Source organism: Oncorhynchus mykiss, chromosome 21, assembly GCF_013265735.2.
Source record: "Oncorhynchus mykiss isolate Arlee chromosome 21, USDA_OmykA_1.1, whole genome shotgun sequence".
Taxonomy (NCBI): domain Eukaryota; kingdom Metazoa; phylum Chordata; class Actinopteri; order Salmoniformes; family Salmonidae; genus Oncorhynchus; species Oncorhynchus mykiss.
Window position 1 is genome coordinate 14,626,669 of NC_048585.1, and position 16,417 is coordinate 14,643,085.

General features: G+C 44.2%; 1 protein-coding gene across 2 annotated transcripts in view; it reads left to right on the forward strand.

Moving 5' to 3' along the window:
- The window catches only part of LOC110490612 (ubiquitin-conjugating enzyme E2 H), a 31,206-nt gene extending 26,589 nt beyond the window's left edge, over positions 1–4,617 (forward strand). For both annotated transcript variants that reach the window (XM_036957053.1, XM_036957054.1), the window contains exon 7: positions 94–4,617. In XM_036957053.1, coding sequence (XP_036812948.1) covers positions 94–218 — 125 coding nt within the window. In that variant the 3' untranslated portion in view covers positions 219–4,617. The remainder of the gene's footprint in view (positions 1–93) is intronic.
- The last annotated feature ends 11,800 nt before the right edge of the window (positions 4,618–16,417 follow it).

Here is a 16,417-nt window from a genome sequence, read left to right on the forward strand (position 1 = left end):
TCCCTGTTTTTAAAGCGCCTGTCTGCTCCCTGGCTCGGAGCTCTTAGCCAACGAGGTTGAGTCTTACTGACCCTGCTGCCTTGCTCTCCACAGAGTACATCCAGAAATATGCAACAGAGGAGGCTCTCAAGGAGCAGGAGGAGGGCCAGGGCGATTCCTCATCGGAAAGCTCCATGTCGGATTTCTCTGAAGACGAAGCCCAGGATATGGAGTTGTAGTGATGGGAGACAACTCCCCTTTAAAACCACAGACTGTATGATTTCCTAACCATGAGAAAGCAGACATCATATTCATATAAGTTGATTTTTTTATTTTATTTTATTATTATTATTATTATTGCTAAAACAAGGATTTTTGTGGATATCAAGCCTCGGCGTATATCACACACCACCTGCTTTGTGTTTTTGCCATGTCCCAGTCGCGTTCTCCTCCTTCAATCCCTGTAAAGGTGTGTTGGACTTAGCAGTCCCCACATTCCACCGGTAGTTGGAATGTCCCCTTTGACCCGGTGACCTTCGGCCTTACCCTCACTGCACCAACAACCGGACAAAATGGAGACTAGCTCTATGGGCTGGGCTGAATAAGAGGTGGGAGGTGGGCACCGGGGGATTTCCCTTCTCTTTATCTCATGAATGTGTTGAAGAAGAGGAACTAGAGAGTTAGGTCATGTTCATGGTCATGGCAATTATGGTCCATGTCTTCAGCCGAATTCGTACCTGTCTGGATTAGATTTGAATTGGATACATCACCCTGCTGGCGTTGGCTGTCGACTTGTCCTGCTAGACAGCTGAATTCGTACCTGTCTGGATTAGATTTGAATTGGATACATCACCCTGCTGGCGTTGGCTGTCGACTTGTCCTCCTAGACAGATGATTGGGTATTTTAAAGTAATATGAAAGAGGGGAATTGCAGCTTCAATATCTATTTTCTTTCACCAATGTTGTTTTTCTGGTGTTCATTTGTCATTTGTGCTTTTCATTTGGCTGGGGTTAGGAGCTGCCTATGGTGTGTGTGTGCAGCACCTAGCTTGTACAGTGATACTTCACCTTTCTCATTAGAGCCTTATGAACCCAGCCAGCGCGTCAGTCAAAGCGCTGACATCGCTCTGAGCCTGTCCGAGCTGGTGTGGCTGTCGGAATACCTGTACCCCTTTAGAAAAGTACGTCACTTCCTGGAACGCCATAGGTATTATGTATCCACTGAAGTTTGTTAGGGGTGAATACTGCCCAGAAGGAGGGATTGAACGCTGATGTGTTGGAAAGTGAGGTAGAAGTGGCCGACCTCACCGGCTACAGCACAGACACCCAACAGATCCTCCTCTGATCTGTTTTTGTAAAATAAAATAAAAGTTAAAGGAACGTAGAAAAAAATCACAAGAAGCATTTTTGTATAAAAAAAATAAAAGCACAAGGTTTTATTTCCTACAAACTCCTCCCTCCTAGATGATTTGGACCTTGTTTATTTTGGTGGCAAAGACAGGATTTTTTTTTGGGGGGGGGGACATCATTCTGTACAGTTTGGGCATGATCCAGAAGTGATGTTGTGTTGGTCTGTATTGCGCTAGGCTAGTATAGGGCTCAACTAAAGTAGTACTGCTTGTGTGGCTACTGTCTGAAGTATTGAGTTGCGTTGTGTACAAGGCTTAGTGATTTACCTGGGTTACCCTTCACTCTTAGATGGGGGGAAAATGCAGGGGGGGATATCTGCAGGTCTTTTTTTGGCTAACATTGTTGAAATGACCAACTTTGCCTTTTGCTCGCGCTAAACTATGATATGTGTTTTTGACTTGATGTAGCGATAGTTAGTTTACTGGGCGGTGTCTTCAACTAAAGACATGTATGGGTCTGATAACTAAAACAACAATAGCTGATTTTAAGTTTGAAGGTAATGTCCATTGTAGGGTTTACATCAGATATAACGTGGATCTATACCTGCTGGTCCCCTTCAGAGATGTACAGATCAACGTGAGAGTGATTCCAGACAATGGCAATGAATTGACTGGTGGAGAAACTAGACTGAATGTATGATAGTCTGTGCAAAACAAAAGCATTGGGCCCGATGAAAGTATCAGACAATGTGCAGTGTGATCAAGGCCACATTGGGATAGAGCTTGGATGGGAGACCATGTTTTTCCTTGTTTTTAATTTCAGTGTTCCCTAAAAGCTTGACTGTTCAAGGCTCCTGGATAAAGATGGTCAACTATGGATTGGGTTCCAATCCATTGCCTGGTGTAAGACAGGAAAGTGGGTTTGGGGTTCCCATGTTTCCTCACAGGCCAAATGGAGCCTGCAAAAACAGAATGATGTCACAAGGATACGCAGCAGAGTACTTTGCAATTTGGCTTCTGCCGTTTCCTGAGCTGCCTATATTTATTCACTCTATATTGAAACCTTCGCTTTCCTTTCTCGTTTTTAATCTAATCATTTACAGGCACCGCTGTTAAAACAAAGGTGTATGTACTTAGGCTTCAGCCAAATTGTGTCATGCTGAAGAGAATTAGAACTTGAACTTTCTTTCTGTTTTAAGTATTCAGTTTGGATTTAATGATTCTGTTTTTTCCACATTTATGCAGTATTGTACTAAAGTGAAAAAGACAGAGAAATAAATCCCATCAGAATAAGTGGAGAAGGGCAATGGAGGCCATTTTGTGTTTGGACACTTGCATAGGGGAGAATGTGATATTTCGGTATTTTTAAAGAGTGTTGTCCTTGTTATAACTATGTTGTTTTATTTTCAAGCAGAAGTGTCAATGTTCCCACAAACAGGGTGATCCAAAGACGACATGTACTCAGCTGTGGTCTGTTGCTATGGGAAACAGTTTTGTTTTCTTTCACTCTTTTTTTTTTATTCCCCCCAAACTAATTCAGTGATGAGGACTATTTATAACCTTTGTTTTTCTGCTTGTTTTTAATTCCCAAGTCGAGGACTCAATGACACTTACAGTCCAAAAATCTCCAATAAACATGAGTGTGCTTCCGTTGCAACTTTGATTCAACATTATTTTTCAAAAGATTGTGAAAGTTTTACTGCTTGATTAGATTTTTAGCCCCTCGCTCTTTTAAATACATTAGACCATAGGTGTACCAATGAGATCTAATTTCCCCTGACACACTATAAACACTGACCCAATGTGAGATCTAATTTCCCCTAACACACTATCAACACTGACCCAATGTGAGATTTAATTCCCCCCCAACACACTATCAACACTGACCCAATGTGAGATCTAATTCCCCCCCAACACACTATCAACACTGACCCAATGTGAGATCTAATTCCCCCCCAACACACTATCAGCACTGACCCAATGTGAGATCTAATTCCCCCCCAACACACTATCAACACTGACCCAATGTGAGATCTAATTCCCCCCCAACACACTATCAGCACTGACCCAATGTGAGATCTAATTCCCCCCCAACACACTATCAACACTGACCCAATGTGAGATCTAATTCCCCCCAACACACTATCAGCACTGACCCAATGTGAGATCTAATTCCCCCCCAACACACTATCAGCACTGACCCAATGTGAGATCTAATTCCCCCCCAACACACTATCAACACTGACCCAATGTGAGATCTAATTTCCCCCAACACACTATCAGCACTGACCCAATGTGAGATCTAATTCCCCCCCAACACACTATCAACACTGACCCAATGTGAGATCTAATTCCCCCCAACACACTATCAACACTGTCCAAGTCAACCTGTTCCAAGTAATATCGAGGTGGGAGGGGGCCAAACCACATAGTGGTACATAGCCCCACACACACACAGCCCCACACACACACACACCCAATCTCACTTTGTGCGTAGTGAAGTCATTACTGAGGGACTCAGCTGGTGGCTTCTGTCCAGACTATTACATTAGAGGGGAAAGTAGAGGCCTGGCTTCCATCTGATCAACCATCGGCTCCCCCCCTAGTCCTGTTTCGTGGCGTCACCCCTGACCCCTGTGTTGACTGTACTGTACCTCTCCCATGCACTTGTCTTGCATGCACCTGGTGTGGAGGGGCTCGATTCATCATGTGCACCTCACGTTCTGTCTTTGTGCTTCTCCAGAGTGGAATGCACCACACCCAGACACAGTCCTATTGCTTTCACTACAGGGGACATTGGACACACGGCATGGAAAATGTCTTAACAAAAAAACATTGTAGGAACTGTATTTGGTACCTGTCTACTACTTGAAAGTCGAGGGTGTTTTTTAATTTTTTATCTGTCCTTGGTCTTATGTGAATTTCAGTCCTCTTCCTCCCTCCCTCCCTCATCCCCTCTCTTCTACATTTTCTCCTCTCGTTTACTCTGCATTGTGAAGTGGGCATGCTTGTCACAAGACAGACGCTCTCTGTCAGAGGAGGCTGCTGGGAGGAGCTTAAGGAGGATGGGCTCATTGTAATGGCTGGAAGGGAATCAATGGAACGGTATCAAACATATGGAAACCACAACTTTGTTCCATTTATACCATTCCAGCCATTACAATGAGCCCAACCTCCTATATCTCCTCCCGGCAGCCTCCACTGCTCTCTATCTACAGGATTATAACCTCATAAATAGTTGTGTATAAATACTCTGTAAGTTCTTTTTTTTAATAAAACATTAACTGTATATAAACTGTCAGTGTGTTTCAGTTTGGGGATTTTCCCCATCTAGCCCAGTATTTATAACACTCCCAGAGTAGATGTGTACAGTAGTAGTTTTCCCCCTCATCGTGTAGTGAACTGTGCACATGAACCCTATCTACAACATTTGGTTTCAGCTTAAAGTTCAATTTAGAGAATTATTAGTCCTTTTATGAACGGTTATTGAGTTGATCTGCCTCGACTCAAAGTAGAGTTTTTAGATAACTGTAATGAACCAGAGTTAGAGCCCGGCCTTACACCTTTAATGGTTGTCTTACTTTTTATTACCGCTAGATGGCAGCCTTTCACTACAGTTCACTCTCCCACAACAGCATACTTGTGTCAAACTCTCCGAACAATGTGGACAACCGTTCCAACTTCCACATGAACAGCCAGGGTGCAGCGAATCCTGAGATTCAGGCTAGTATGCCAGGCCTAGGTGGCTGAAACCTGTTAATGACTGCAACCAAAAATCTTTGTATTTCACAAGTTGATAGTTGAATAAAAGAGCAGAAAGCTTGAGCCACACATCATTATTGAATATGTACCAGCTTGGAGTGTAGATAACCAGGTTGACACGTTACTGTGAAGGGATGGGTAGTTTGTAGCTGCCATGATGCCACTTGATCCCCAAAGCGTCTGCAGTACCACATTAGTCCAGTTGACGGCGCTGCTCCACTAATTTGCTTTCCTTATCACTGCTGTACCTAAACTCTACGTTATAAGGCATTATTAATCTCCTCCACCCAAAAATATAAACTCACATAGATTACAGATTTCTATCTCGGTCTGCTTTCATGAGAACACTGGAATCCTGAGGAGCAGAATTAAAATGTGTCATATGTCGTTTCCTTCTCACTGTTGTTTTAGGGAGGATGGAGCCCCTAGAACTCACAGGGACCTGAAGGTAGATCTCCCTACCTTTCTCTCTGTGCCTCCCTCACTTCCTCCTTCACTCCGTCCCTCTCTCTCAATTCAATTTAAGGGCTTTATTGGCATGGGAAATGTATGTCTACATTGCCAAAGCAAGTGAAACATAAACAAAAGTGAAATAAACAATAACAAATGAACAGTAAACATTACACTTACAAAGGTTCATATGTCTATATACAGTGTTGTAATGATGTGCAAGTAGTTAAAGTACAAAAGGGAAAACAGGGAAACAAAACTCTCTCGCTACCTCCATTTTACTGACTCTCTATACCTCACTGTTTCACTCCCTCCCTCTCTCTCTCTACTTCACTGTTTCACTCCTCCCTCTCTCTCTCTACCTCACTGTTTCACTCCCTCTCTCTCTCTCTCTACCTCACTGTTTCACTCCCTCCCTCTCTCTCTCTCGAACTCACTGTTTCACTCACTCCCTCCCTCTCTCTACCTCACTGTTTCACTCCCTCCCTCTCTCTCTCTACCTCACTGTTTCACTCCCTCCCTCTCTCTTTCTCTACCTCACTGTTTCACTCCCTCACTCTCTCTCTCTACCTCACTGTTTCACTCCCTCCCTCTCTCTCTCTACCTCACTGTTTCACTCCCTCCCTCTCTCTCTCTACCTCACTGTTTCACTCCCCTCTCTCTCTCTCTCTACCTCACTGTTTCACTCCCTCCCTCTCTCTCTCTACCTCACTGTTTCACTCCCTCCCTCTCTCTCTCTACCTCACTGTTTCACTCCCTCCCTCTCTCTCTCTACCTCACTGTTTCACTCCCCTCTCTCTCTCTACCTCACTGTTTCACTCCCTCCCTCTCTCTCTCTACCTCACTGTTTCACTCCCTCCCTCTCTCTCTCTACCTCACTGTTTCACTCCCTCCCTCTCTCTCTCTACCTCACTGTTTCACTCCCTCCCTCTCTCTCTCTACCTCACTGTTTCACTCCCTCCCTCTCGCTCTCTACCTCACTGTTTCACTCCCCTCTCTCTCTCTACCTCACTGTTTCACTCCCTCCCTCTCTCTCTCTACCTTACTGTTTCACTCCCTCCCTCTCTCTCTCTACCTCACTGTTTCACTCCCTCCCCCTCTCTCTCTACCTCACTGTTTCACTCCCCTCTCTCTCTCTACCTCACTGTTTCACTCCCTCCCTCTCTCTCTCTACCTCACTGTTTCACTCCCTCCCTCTCTCTCTCTACCTCACTGTTTCACTCCCTCCCTCTCTCTCTCTACCTCACTGTTTCACTCCCTCCCTCTCTCTCTCTACCTCACTGTTTCACTCCCTCCCTCTCGCTCTCTACCTCACTGTTTCACTCCCCTCTCTCTCTCTACCTCACTGTTTCACTCCCTCCCTCTCTCTCTCTACCTTACTGTTTCACTCCCTCCCTCTCTCTCTCTACCTCACTGTTTCACTCCCTCCCCCTCTCTCTCTACCTCACTGTTTCACTCCCTCCCTCTCTCTCTCTACCTCACTGTTTCATTCCCTCCCTCTCTCTCTCTAACTCACTGTTTCACTCCCTCCCTCTCTCTCTCTACCTCACTGTTTCACTCCCTCCCTCTCTCTCTCTCTACCTCACTGTTCCACTCCCTCCCTCTCTCTCTCTACCTCACTGTTTCACTCCCTCCCTCTCTCTCTCTACCTCACTGTTTCACTCCCTCCCTCTCTCTCGCTACCTCACTGTTTCACTCCCTCACTCTCTTCCCCCTATTTTTCTCTATTCTCTCTTGTTGCCTCCCTCTCTAAACCTCTAATTCTCTCACCCCCCACCATTGTTCTCCCTCTGTGAACATGCCCCCTGTCTTAGCCCACAAGCCCTGCCTGTCCTAGCCCACAAGCACCAGCCTGTCCTAGCCCACAAGCCCCAGCCTGTCCAGGGCTCTCCCCTAAAGGGACAAGCCCCAGTCTGTCCAGGGCTCTCCCCTAAAGGGACAAGCCCCAGTCTGTCCAGGGCTCTCCCCTAAAGGGACAAGCCCCAGCCTGTCCAAGGCTCTCCTCTAAAGGGACAAGCCCCAGCCTGTCCAGGGCTCTCCCCTAAAGGGACAAGCCCCAGTCTGTCCAGGGCTCTCCCCTAAAGGGACAAGCCCCAGCCTGTCCAGGGCTCTCCCCTAAAGGGACAAGCCCCAGCCTGTCCAGGGCTCTCCCCTAAAGGGACAAGCCCCAGTCTGTCCAGGGCTCTCCTCTAAAGGGACAAGCCCCAGCCTGTCCAGGGCTCTCCCCTAAAGGGACAAGCCCCAGCCTGTCCAGGGCTCTCCCCTAAAGGGACAAGCCCCAGTCTGTCCAGGGCTCTCCCCTAAAGGGACAAGCCCCAGCCTGTCCAGGGCTCTCCCCTAAAGGGACAAGCCCCAGCCTGTCCAGGGCTCTCTCCTAAAGGGACAAGCCCCAGTCTGTCCAGGGCTCTCCTCTAAAGGGACAAGCCCCAGCCTGTCCAGGGCTCTCCCTTAAAGGGACAAGCCCCAGTCTGTCCAGGGCTCTCCTCTAAAGGGACATGGACACTGGGAGGAACGTCAGTGATGGACATGTGTTACTGCCAATAGGCCCCAACACAGACATGAGTTATACAGGACCACTACTGTTATACTGTCGACATTAGTTGCCGGTTGATTTAATTGTTGCAAACAGGTGAGCCATGAACCTAATATTCTTGAGGAGGAACTTTTTAAACAGACAAATGATCATGACATGCCTCTGGTCGTCGCTCAATGTCACAAGCACTTGTGTGTTCAGAGGTGGGATTTGAAACACGCAGTACCAGGCCACAGCCTACACAGAGAGGAAGAACACCAGCCTCCACACCACTTCCCCACCCTCCTACCTTCTCCCTGTAGCTGTGGAGGATGGGCGGAGGAAGAGGCTTCCTTCCACAGGCCTGACCTCCAAGAGTCCAGAAACCCGAGCTCCTCAATGAAATATTTAGAGCTGCTGCTTTATCCGCAGTGCGTTGGTCAAAAGGGCTGCGCCACCCGGGCCTGGCTGCATGACGTAATGCACAACCTCATACTGACCTTCTGATAGGACGAGGCAGAGCCCTGTTGGTCAGGTGACCCGTGGGCTGTGCCTCTGGCGCTATTATAAACCATCTCAATTCCCCCAGGCTCCACAACGGACTGCTATTGGTTCGACTACTGTAGGCTAGTTGTTGAATGATGCCCTCATGACCTGTGGACCCATTAGCTGAATACTGAGAGTAAAGATACTCACTGGCAAGGACTGCAGGACATCGGCCTTCCTTTGTCAATACATGTGTTTTACCCAAGAGCCACTGACAGTTATCAGTGTGTATCTTTTGAGCTACTGACAGTCATCAGTGTGTATCTTTTGAGTTACTGACAGTCCTCAGTGTGTATCTTTTGAGTTACTGACAGTTATCAGTGTGTATCTTTTGAGTTACTGACAGTCATCAGTGTGTATCTTTTGAGTTACTGACAGTTATCAGTGTGTATCTTTTGAGTTACTGACAGTCATCAGTGTGTATCTTTTGAGCTACACAGTCATCAGTGTGTATCTTTTGAGTTACTGACAGTTATCAGTGTGTATCTTTTGAGTTACTGACAGTCATCAGTGTGTATATTTTGAGCTACACAGTCATCAGTGTGTATCTTTTGAGCTACACAGTCATCAGTGTGTATCTTTTGAGTTACTGACAGTTATCAGTGTGTATCTTTTGAGTTACTGACAGTCATCAGTGTGTATATTTTGAGCTACACAGTCATCAGTGTGTATCTTTTGAGCTACACAGTCATCAGTGTGTATCTTTTGAGCTACTGACAGTTATCAGTGTGTATCTTTTGAGCTACACAGTCATCAGTGTGTATCTTTTGAGCTACACAGTCATCAGTGTGTATCTTTTGAGCTACTGACAGTCATCAGTGTGTATCTTTTGAGCTACTGACAGTCATCAGTGTGTATCTTTTGAGTTACTGACAATCATCAGTGTGTATCTTTTGAGCTACTGACAGTCATCAGTGTGTATCTTTTGAGCTACTGACAGTCATCAGTGTGTATCTTTTGAGCTACTGACAGTCATCAGTGTGTATCTTTTGAGCTACTGACAGTTATCAGTGTGTATCTTTTGAGCTACTGACAGTCATCAGTGTGTATCTTTTGAGCTACACAGTCATCAGTGTGTATCTTTTGAGCTACTGACAGTCATCAGTGTGTATCTTTTGAGCTACACAGTCATCAGTGTGTATCTTTTGAGCTACACAGTCATCAGTGTGTATCTTTTGAGCTACTGACAGTCATCAGTGTGTATCTTTTGAGCTACACAGTCATCAGTGTGTATCTTTTGAGCTACTGACAGTCATCAGTGTGTATCTTTTGAGCTACTGACAGTCATCAGTGTGTATCTTTTGAGTTACTGACAATCATCAGTGTGTATCTTTTGAGCTACTGACAGTCATCAGTGTGTATCTTTTGAGCTACTGACAGTCATCAGTGTGTATCTTTTGAGCTACTGACAGTCATCAGTGTGTATCTTTTGAGTTACTGACAGTTATCAGTGTGTATCTTTTGAGCTACTGACAGTCATCAGTGTGTATCTTTTGAGCTACTGACAGTTATCAGTGTGTATCATTTGAGCTACTGACAGTCCTCAGTGACTGCAGCCATCTCTAACAGGTTTCTCTTGTGAAATAGATTTGATGTCAGTGAGACTAAACTGTATATTTAAATGTTAAATAAAATAAAACTCTGTAACCATGGTATAATGTTGTTACAGAATGTCATTACGTAACACACTGTGTCAATCTAAAAACATCCAAACTGAATGAAACCTGCAGAAACATTTTGAGATGGGAAGAAATGTAATTCTGTAAACCATGTGCACAATGCACACATCTCCTGCTGCACTGCTTGGGGGAGGGGCTCTCTGTGAGCTTAATGCGGGATGCTGGTACAAGGGTGTGGAGTCAGAATCCTGCTGTCCCAGAATGCCGCAGTGGGATTGAGGTATGGTCACCGCCCAGATGCTCTCTCCTCTCTGTTTATAACGGAGTAGGATGAAGTTGCCCGTAGATGCTGATTGTGGATCAGTTTAGCATGTCCCCCAATGATGGTTAAAGGCCCAGCCCAGGGCAGTCAAATGGGTGATTTTCCAGTGTTTTATATTTGTCCACACTGAGGTTGGAATAATACTGTGAAATTGTATAAATGATGATAATGCCATTTAATTGTTAGAGCTGTTTGAAAAGACTACATGACATTTCAGCCAGTTTTGGTGGGATGGAATTTTGGCCTTCCATGGTGACATCACCATGCGGCGGCTAAAGTAGTTAATAGACCAATAAGAAAGAGAGTTCCAAACATCTGCCAATAACAGCTGCATTTTGATTTTCCCCTCCCAACTCAGACCACTTCCAGACAGTTCTAGCTAAATTCTTGCTTGAGAAATGGCTCTTCACTAAGAAGCTATTTTTGTTCCTTTTTGATTATTTGAATTGAAAACAACAGTTCAGTTCACGCTACTCCATCTATGTCCATTTCCATTTAATATCATTTAAATGGTATTCACCCAAACAGCATTTCACACCAGACCTGGCTTCAAATACATGCATGTTTAAGTCCAACCTCCTCCCCAGGCTGTTTGAGGCTAGAAACGAGTTAACTCTAAGCCTAGGCCTACTAGTGATGAAAGTACAACTACAAGACGGCTTTTCCCTCTCTCATCTGAGCCTGGCAGTCAGGAGACTGGGTGCCGGTCCCAGCTGGATGAAATGACATCCCCATGGGTGAATGTAACACCATGCAAACTGGCAGGGTTTCTCTGGCTGGGGCTGGGTAGCAGGCAGGCAGGCAGCAGACTCTCTCAGGTTTCCAGCTCAGTTTCAGGGGCACAGTCGGGGCCTACTGCACATTGATCCCAGGTCTTTATTAATGGATGACCTACTGATTAAAAAGGCCTCCCAGTCCACATATACAGGTACACACACACACACACACACACACACACACACACACACACACACACACACACACACACACACACACACACACACACACACACACAACTTACAACCTCAAGCTATACATTATTATTTTTTACAAAAGACTGCTTAGAAGGAAAATTGAAATAATATCTAAAACACTATTGGTGTTGATGAAGTCCTCATGCTTTGATGTCGAGTTTTCCTTCAAGTCTACTGTATGTTATTCAAATTATTTTTGGATAGCAGTGCCGCAGATGCCCAATGGTAGTGCAATATTCTGCACCAATATTGCATCATCACCATCATTTTCGATTCAGGCAAATATATCTATATATTCAAAATGTATATTGACAATGATACCCCCGTAGTTGTATATGGAGACTCCATTATTATCATCTGATATTATTTCAGTAATTGCATCGTGTGAGAAATGGACCCTAAAGAGTAGCCTTTCATATTAAATATGGGCTATCATTTTAAATGAATATTTAAATTGTATATAATCTAATGAATTTGTTGTAGCCTATTTCATTGTATTTATTAACAATTGCATGTAGCCATAGCCTGCACCAAATATCCAGCCGTCTAAACATATCAATATATTATAGACTATCTAACCTAAAACCAATGTATAAACATCTTTGCCTACTGGTTTATATTTTTTAGGGTAAATGGTGTTGTGTGGTGTCCTTTCCATCCCAGAAAGATTAATGCGTCGTAATCCGCTACACAAGGGTGGATTAGCAGCACCAGATTTGCGTTCGAAATCAGGCAGAAATATCTAGCAAATGAATTTTTTGGAACAAGAATATTTTATCCAATGAGCGTATTCTTACATTAGTTAAGAACATATAATTCAGGTCAAGGTTGTATACGTTTTCATTTAAGAAAGGTATGATTCATTTTTCATTCATTCAAACATTCTGTCCATTTATTTATGCACACATTCTGGCATTGTATCATATCAACATGAAACAAAATATGCACCGTGATATAAGGAAAATATGTATCCTACCCCTAACAAATTCATTGGATTTTCCAACTGATTATGTGTCATATTGCGCATGATACTAGGTCTATAGTCTATCTATAGGCTATATCATTGGATTTTCCAAATGATTATGTGTCATACTGCGCATGATATACCTTTAGTCTATAGGCTATATGAATTTTGTATGATAGCCTCGGGAAAATTCAATGAATAGTGTGATCAGATAAAACAAATGAAATGATAGCGAATCAGAATGGAGAGGAACAACATAATAAATCAGACTCTTTTTATCATCTAGGATAGTGATATTTCTATCAATGTGCAATTTCACATACACTACATGACTAAAAGTATGTGGACACCTGTTCACTAAACATCTCATTCCATAATCATGGGCATTAATATGGAGCCCCCCCCCCCCTGCTGCTACAACAGCCTCCACTCTTCACTATTCCACTAGATGTAGGAATATTGCTGCGGGGACTTGCTTCCATTCAGCCACAAGAGCATTAGAAAGGTTGGGCACTGATGTTGGGCGATAAAACCTGGCTCGCAGTCAACGTTCCAATTCATCCCAAACAATTTCGATGGGGTTGAGGTCAGGGCTCTGTGCAGGCCAGTCACATTCTTCCACACCGATCTCGACAAACCATTTCTGTATGGACCTTGCTTTGGACCTTCCCCAAACTGTTGCCACAAATTTGGAAGCACAGAATCATATAGAATGTCATTGAATGCTGTCACATTAAGATTTCCCTTCACTGGAACTAAGGTGCCTAGCCCGCCCGAACCATGAAAAACTGCCCCAGACCATTATTTCTCCTCCACCAAACTTTACAGTTGTCACTGTGCATTCGGGCAGGTAGCGTTCTCCTGGCATCGCCAACCACAGATTTGTCTATCATACTGCCAGATAGCGAAGCATGATTCATCACTCCAGAGAACACGTTTCCACTGCTCCAGAGTCCAATGGTGACAACCTTTACACCACTCCAGCTGATGCTTGGCATTGCGCACAGTGATCTTGGGCTTGTGTGTGGCTACTCGGCCAAGGAAACCCATTTCATGAAGCTCCCGATGAACAGTTGTGCTGATGTTGCTTCCAGTGGCAGTTTGGAAGTCGGTAGTGAGTGTTGCAACCGAGGACAGACTAGTTTTACACGCTACACGCTTCAGCACACCGAGGTCCCAGTTCTGTGAACTTGTGTGGCCTACCACTTTGTGGCTTAGCCAATGTTGCTCCTAGACTTTCCACTTCACAATAACAGCACTTACAGCTGACCGGGCAGCTCTAGCAGGGCAGAAATTTGACTAACTGACTTGTTGGAAAAGTGTCATCCTAAGCTTATAGGCGGCAGGTAGCCTAGTGGTTACAGTGTTGGGCCAGAGGAATAGACTTCTGTGCCCAGTGGGTTGCCTTGACTTTGCCAAAAGTCCTATAAACCTACTATTCTACAGGATTATGATTTTTATTTGATTATTCTTATTACTGAAGGTCTTCCAAGGAGAATATGTAATCGAAAAAGTATGCATATTTCACATCACTTGTCCCTAAAGGTGAAGTGGAGATGAACAAAGTACAGACTGTAACACCAATTTGCACGAGGCATCAACTTCAGATCCCGAATGATAATCAAAAAACTGATGTCCATTATTAACAAGTGTACATGTTGAGGGCCCACATTATTTATTCAGTTGGCCGCTATCGCATAGCCTAAACCCTGAAAAGGAGACGCCATGCCACACAAGCGGTGGTACATCCGATACCTTTCCTGGCAGGTGGGAGAGTAGGCTGAACCCAAAACGTCATCTGGAATGGCATGGCACAGTGGGGCAGAGCGAAATTAGATTTTTAAATATTCATTGGGCTACTCTTTCTTCTATACTGTGCCTGGTGCACAGATGATTCGCAGCTCGAATTTCCACTTTTCCAGGTGGAAAACAAGTATGCGACTTGGAGAGGTTTTGGCCGCGCTCAGGTTCACCGCTGACTACTACGACAATGTGTTACCAAGGATAGATTTCACTGTCGCTATTCTTTTTGAAAGGGAGGTAACCAGATCGGTCATATAGGGCTACTGAAGCCGTTTGGATTACTTCAAAATATTAGGTCGTTTTTTCCCACTGCGATATCTGTCCAATTATCAACAGCCGGTAAATGGACTCTGGTTAGCTCTCAGAGAGGAGTATGGGTAGAATTCACCTACATATATTAGACATCCAAAGCTCAAGAATGCCAAACCTAGTTTAGCCTAGTGGAACGACCTTGGCCTAGTGGTGAGGCGCTCAGCTGCGTAAAACCGCACGGCCTGGCTGTCGGTTCACCGGTTTGTGCGTTATGGACGATGCGTTATGGACGAATCGAGTGACGTCTTCGCCGGAGAGTTGACTGTCAACTGCTTTGACTCTCTGCACGTCATGGTCCTCACTCTTCAGGTTGTATAAGATCATGATTGTGCTGAAATAATAGTATAGTAGAAAGGTGATGTCGTCGGCGGACAATTGGCAACATTTCATTCCCTTTAGTCTTACATGCATCCAACAAGCGCATGATGATTTATTTGGCAATTATCTCAAGTGTTTGGTAAATTACAATACACATATTGGTAGACTGAAAGTGTGTAAGCCTATTGTCAGCCTTAACATGATGGGTAATAGGGACAGACGTATACCGCATTGTGACAGCTTGTTCATATGAAATGCTGCTTTTTAGTTCTTCTGGATAATTATTGGCCATCTGGACGCGGTCATTTGATCCTCCTACATCAATTTAACCCAAGAACTGCAGGCTCAACAGTATTCCAGCCGACTAAACCTAATCCTTGAGTGGGGGCTGGGAAGATGCAGCCATTTTCTCTGTATCACAGGCCTATGGCTTAATATCAGAAAATGCAGCATAGATAGACCTATTCTACAATTAGAAAAATCATATGATTCAATTAAAATAAAAAGTCTAATATGCAATGCCTGATGTTGTGGCTAGCTAAAGAGTAGTGCACTAACTATTTATATGAATTTAGTTGATGTATTGTACCATATGTAGAGATTGTCGGCGAAACAAATAAAAAGGCTACGTGAAATGCGCAATGGCAATTGGATAGGATTTGCCTGCCCTACATCCATAAATAGCTCATTGTAATCATCAGAGGTAATATCAAATAGCCCTTTCTAAATGTTTTTTTTAATACAATTCAGTACAGGGCAAGTCCGTCGATCCGTTATACTCCCTCCCTCCCCCTCTCCCTTTCCTTTCCTTTCCACCCTGGACAGAGCCTCTTTTGTCTGTTGGGCACCGCAGGTAAACAAACACCTGTCTAACTTTCTCCAGACAGACACAAGCAGGACTGTCTTGCGTACACGTCCGTGGCAAAAAAATAACTTACTATTATGTTTAGATGTTATATAACAGGTATCATGTTGTATCATTGCCCTCCATAAAACAATGGTAGAATGACCCACAGCAGGATTTTGCTAAACGAATTTCGGATAACTTCTATTTAATTTGTAATATGTGTATGTGAGGTCAAAATACTTGCTAGAAATATCAATTAAAAGGCATTAAAATATACAAGTTGTATTCCTAATGGTTACAACGTAGGCCTCTCGCCAATGTAGTCCCAAAACCATCAGAGCACCATAGATACAGAATCATAGAGAGCCTCTTGTTAAATCAAGCAATAGTCTAAAGAGGGGCTGGACTAAATGATTCTCCATTAAATAATTTAATCCAGGGAGCAACCAATCCTCATCTGCTCAGGCTGCAATGGTCCTCCAGCCAAAATCGAAGCACTTTTAATGTTGCCTTGCCTCCCGCGAGCTCCACCTTAAAAGAAAAAAAAAGCACTTGAGCCAGTGACATCGCAAAATACGAGAGACAGAGGCGGGTTTGGATTATTCCTTTGGTACGATAGTAAGATGCTTACAAACTAATTATCTTTTCCATTGGCAAATC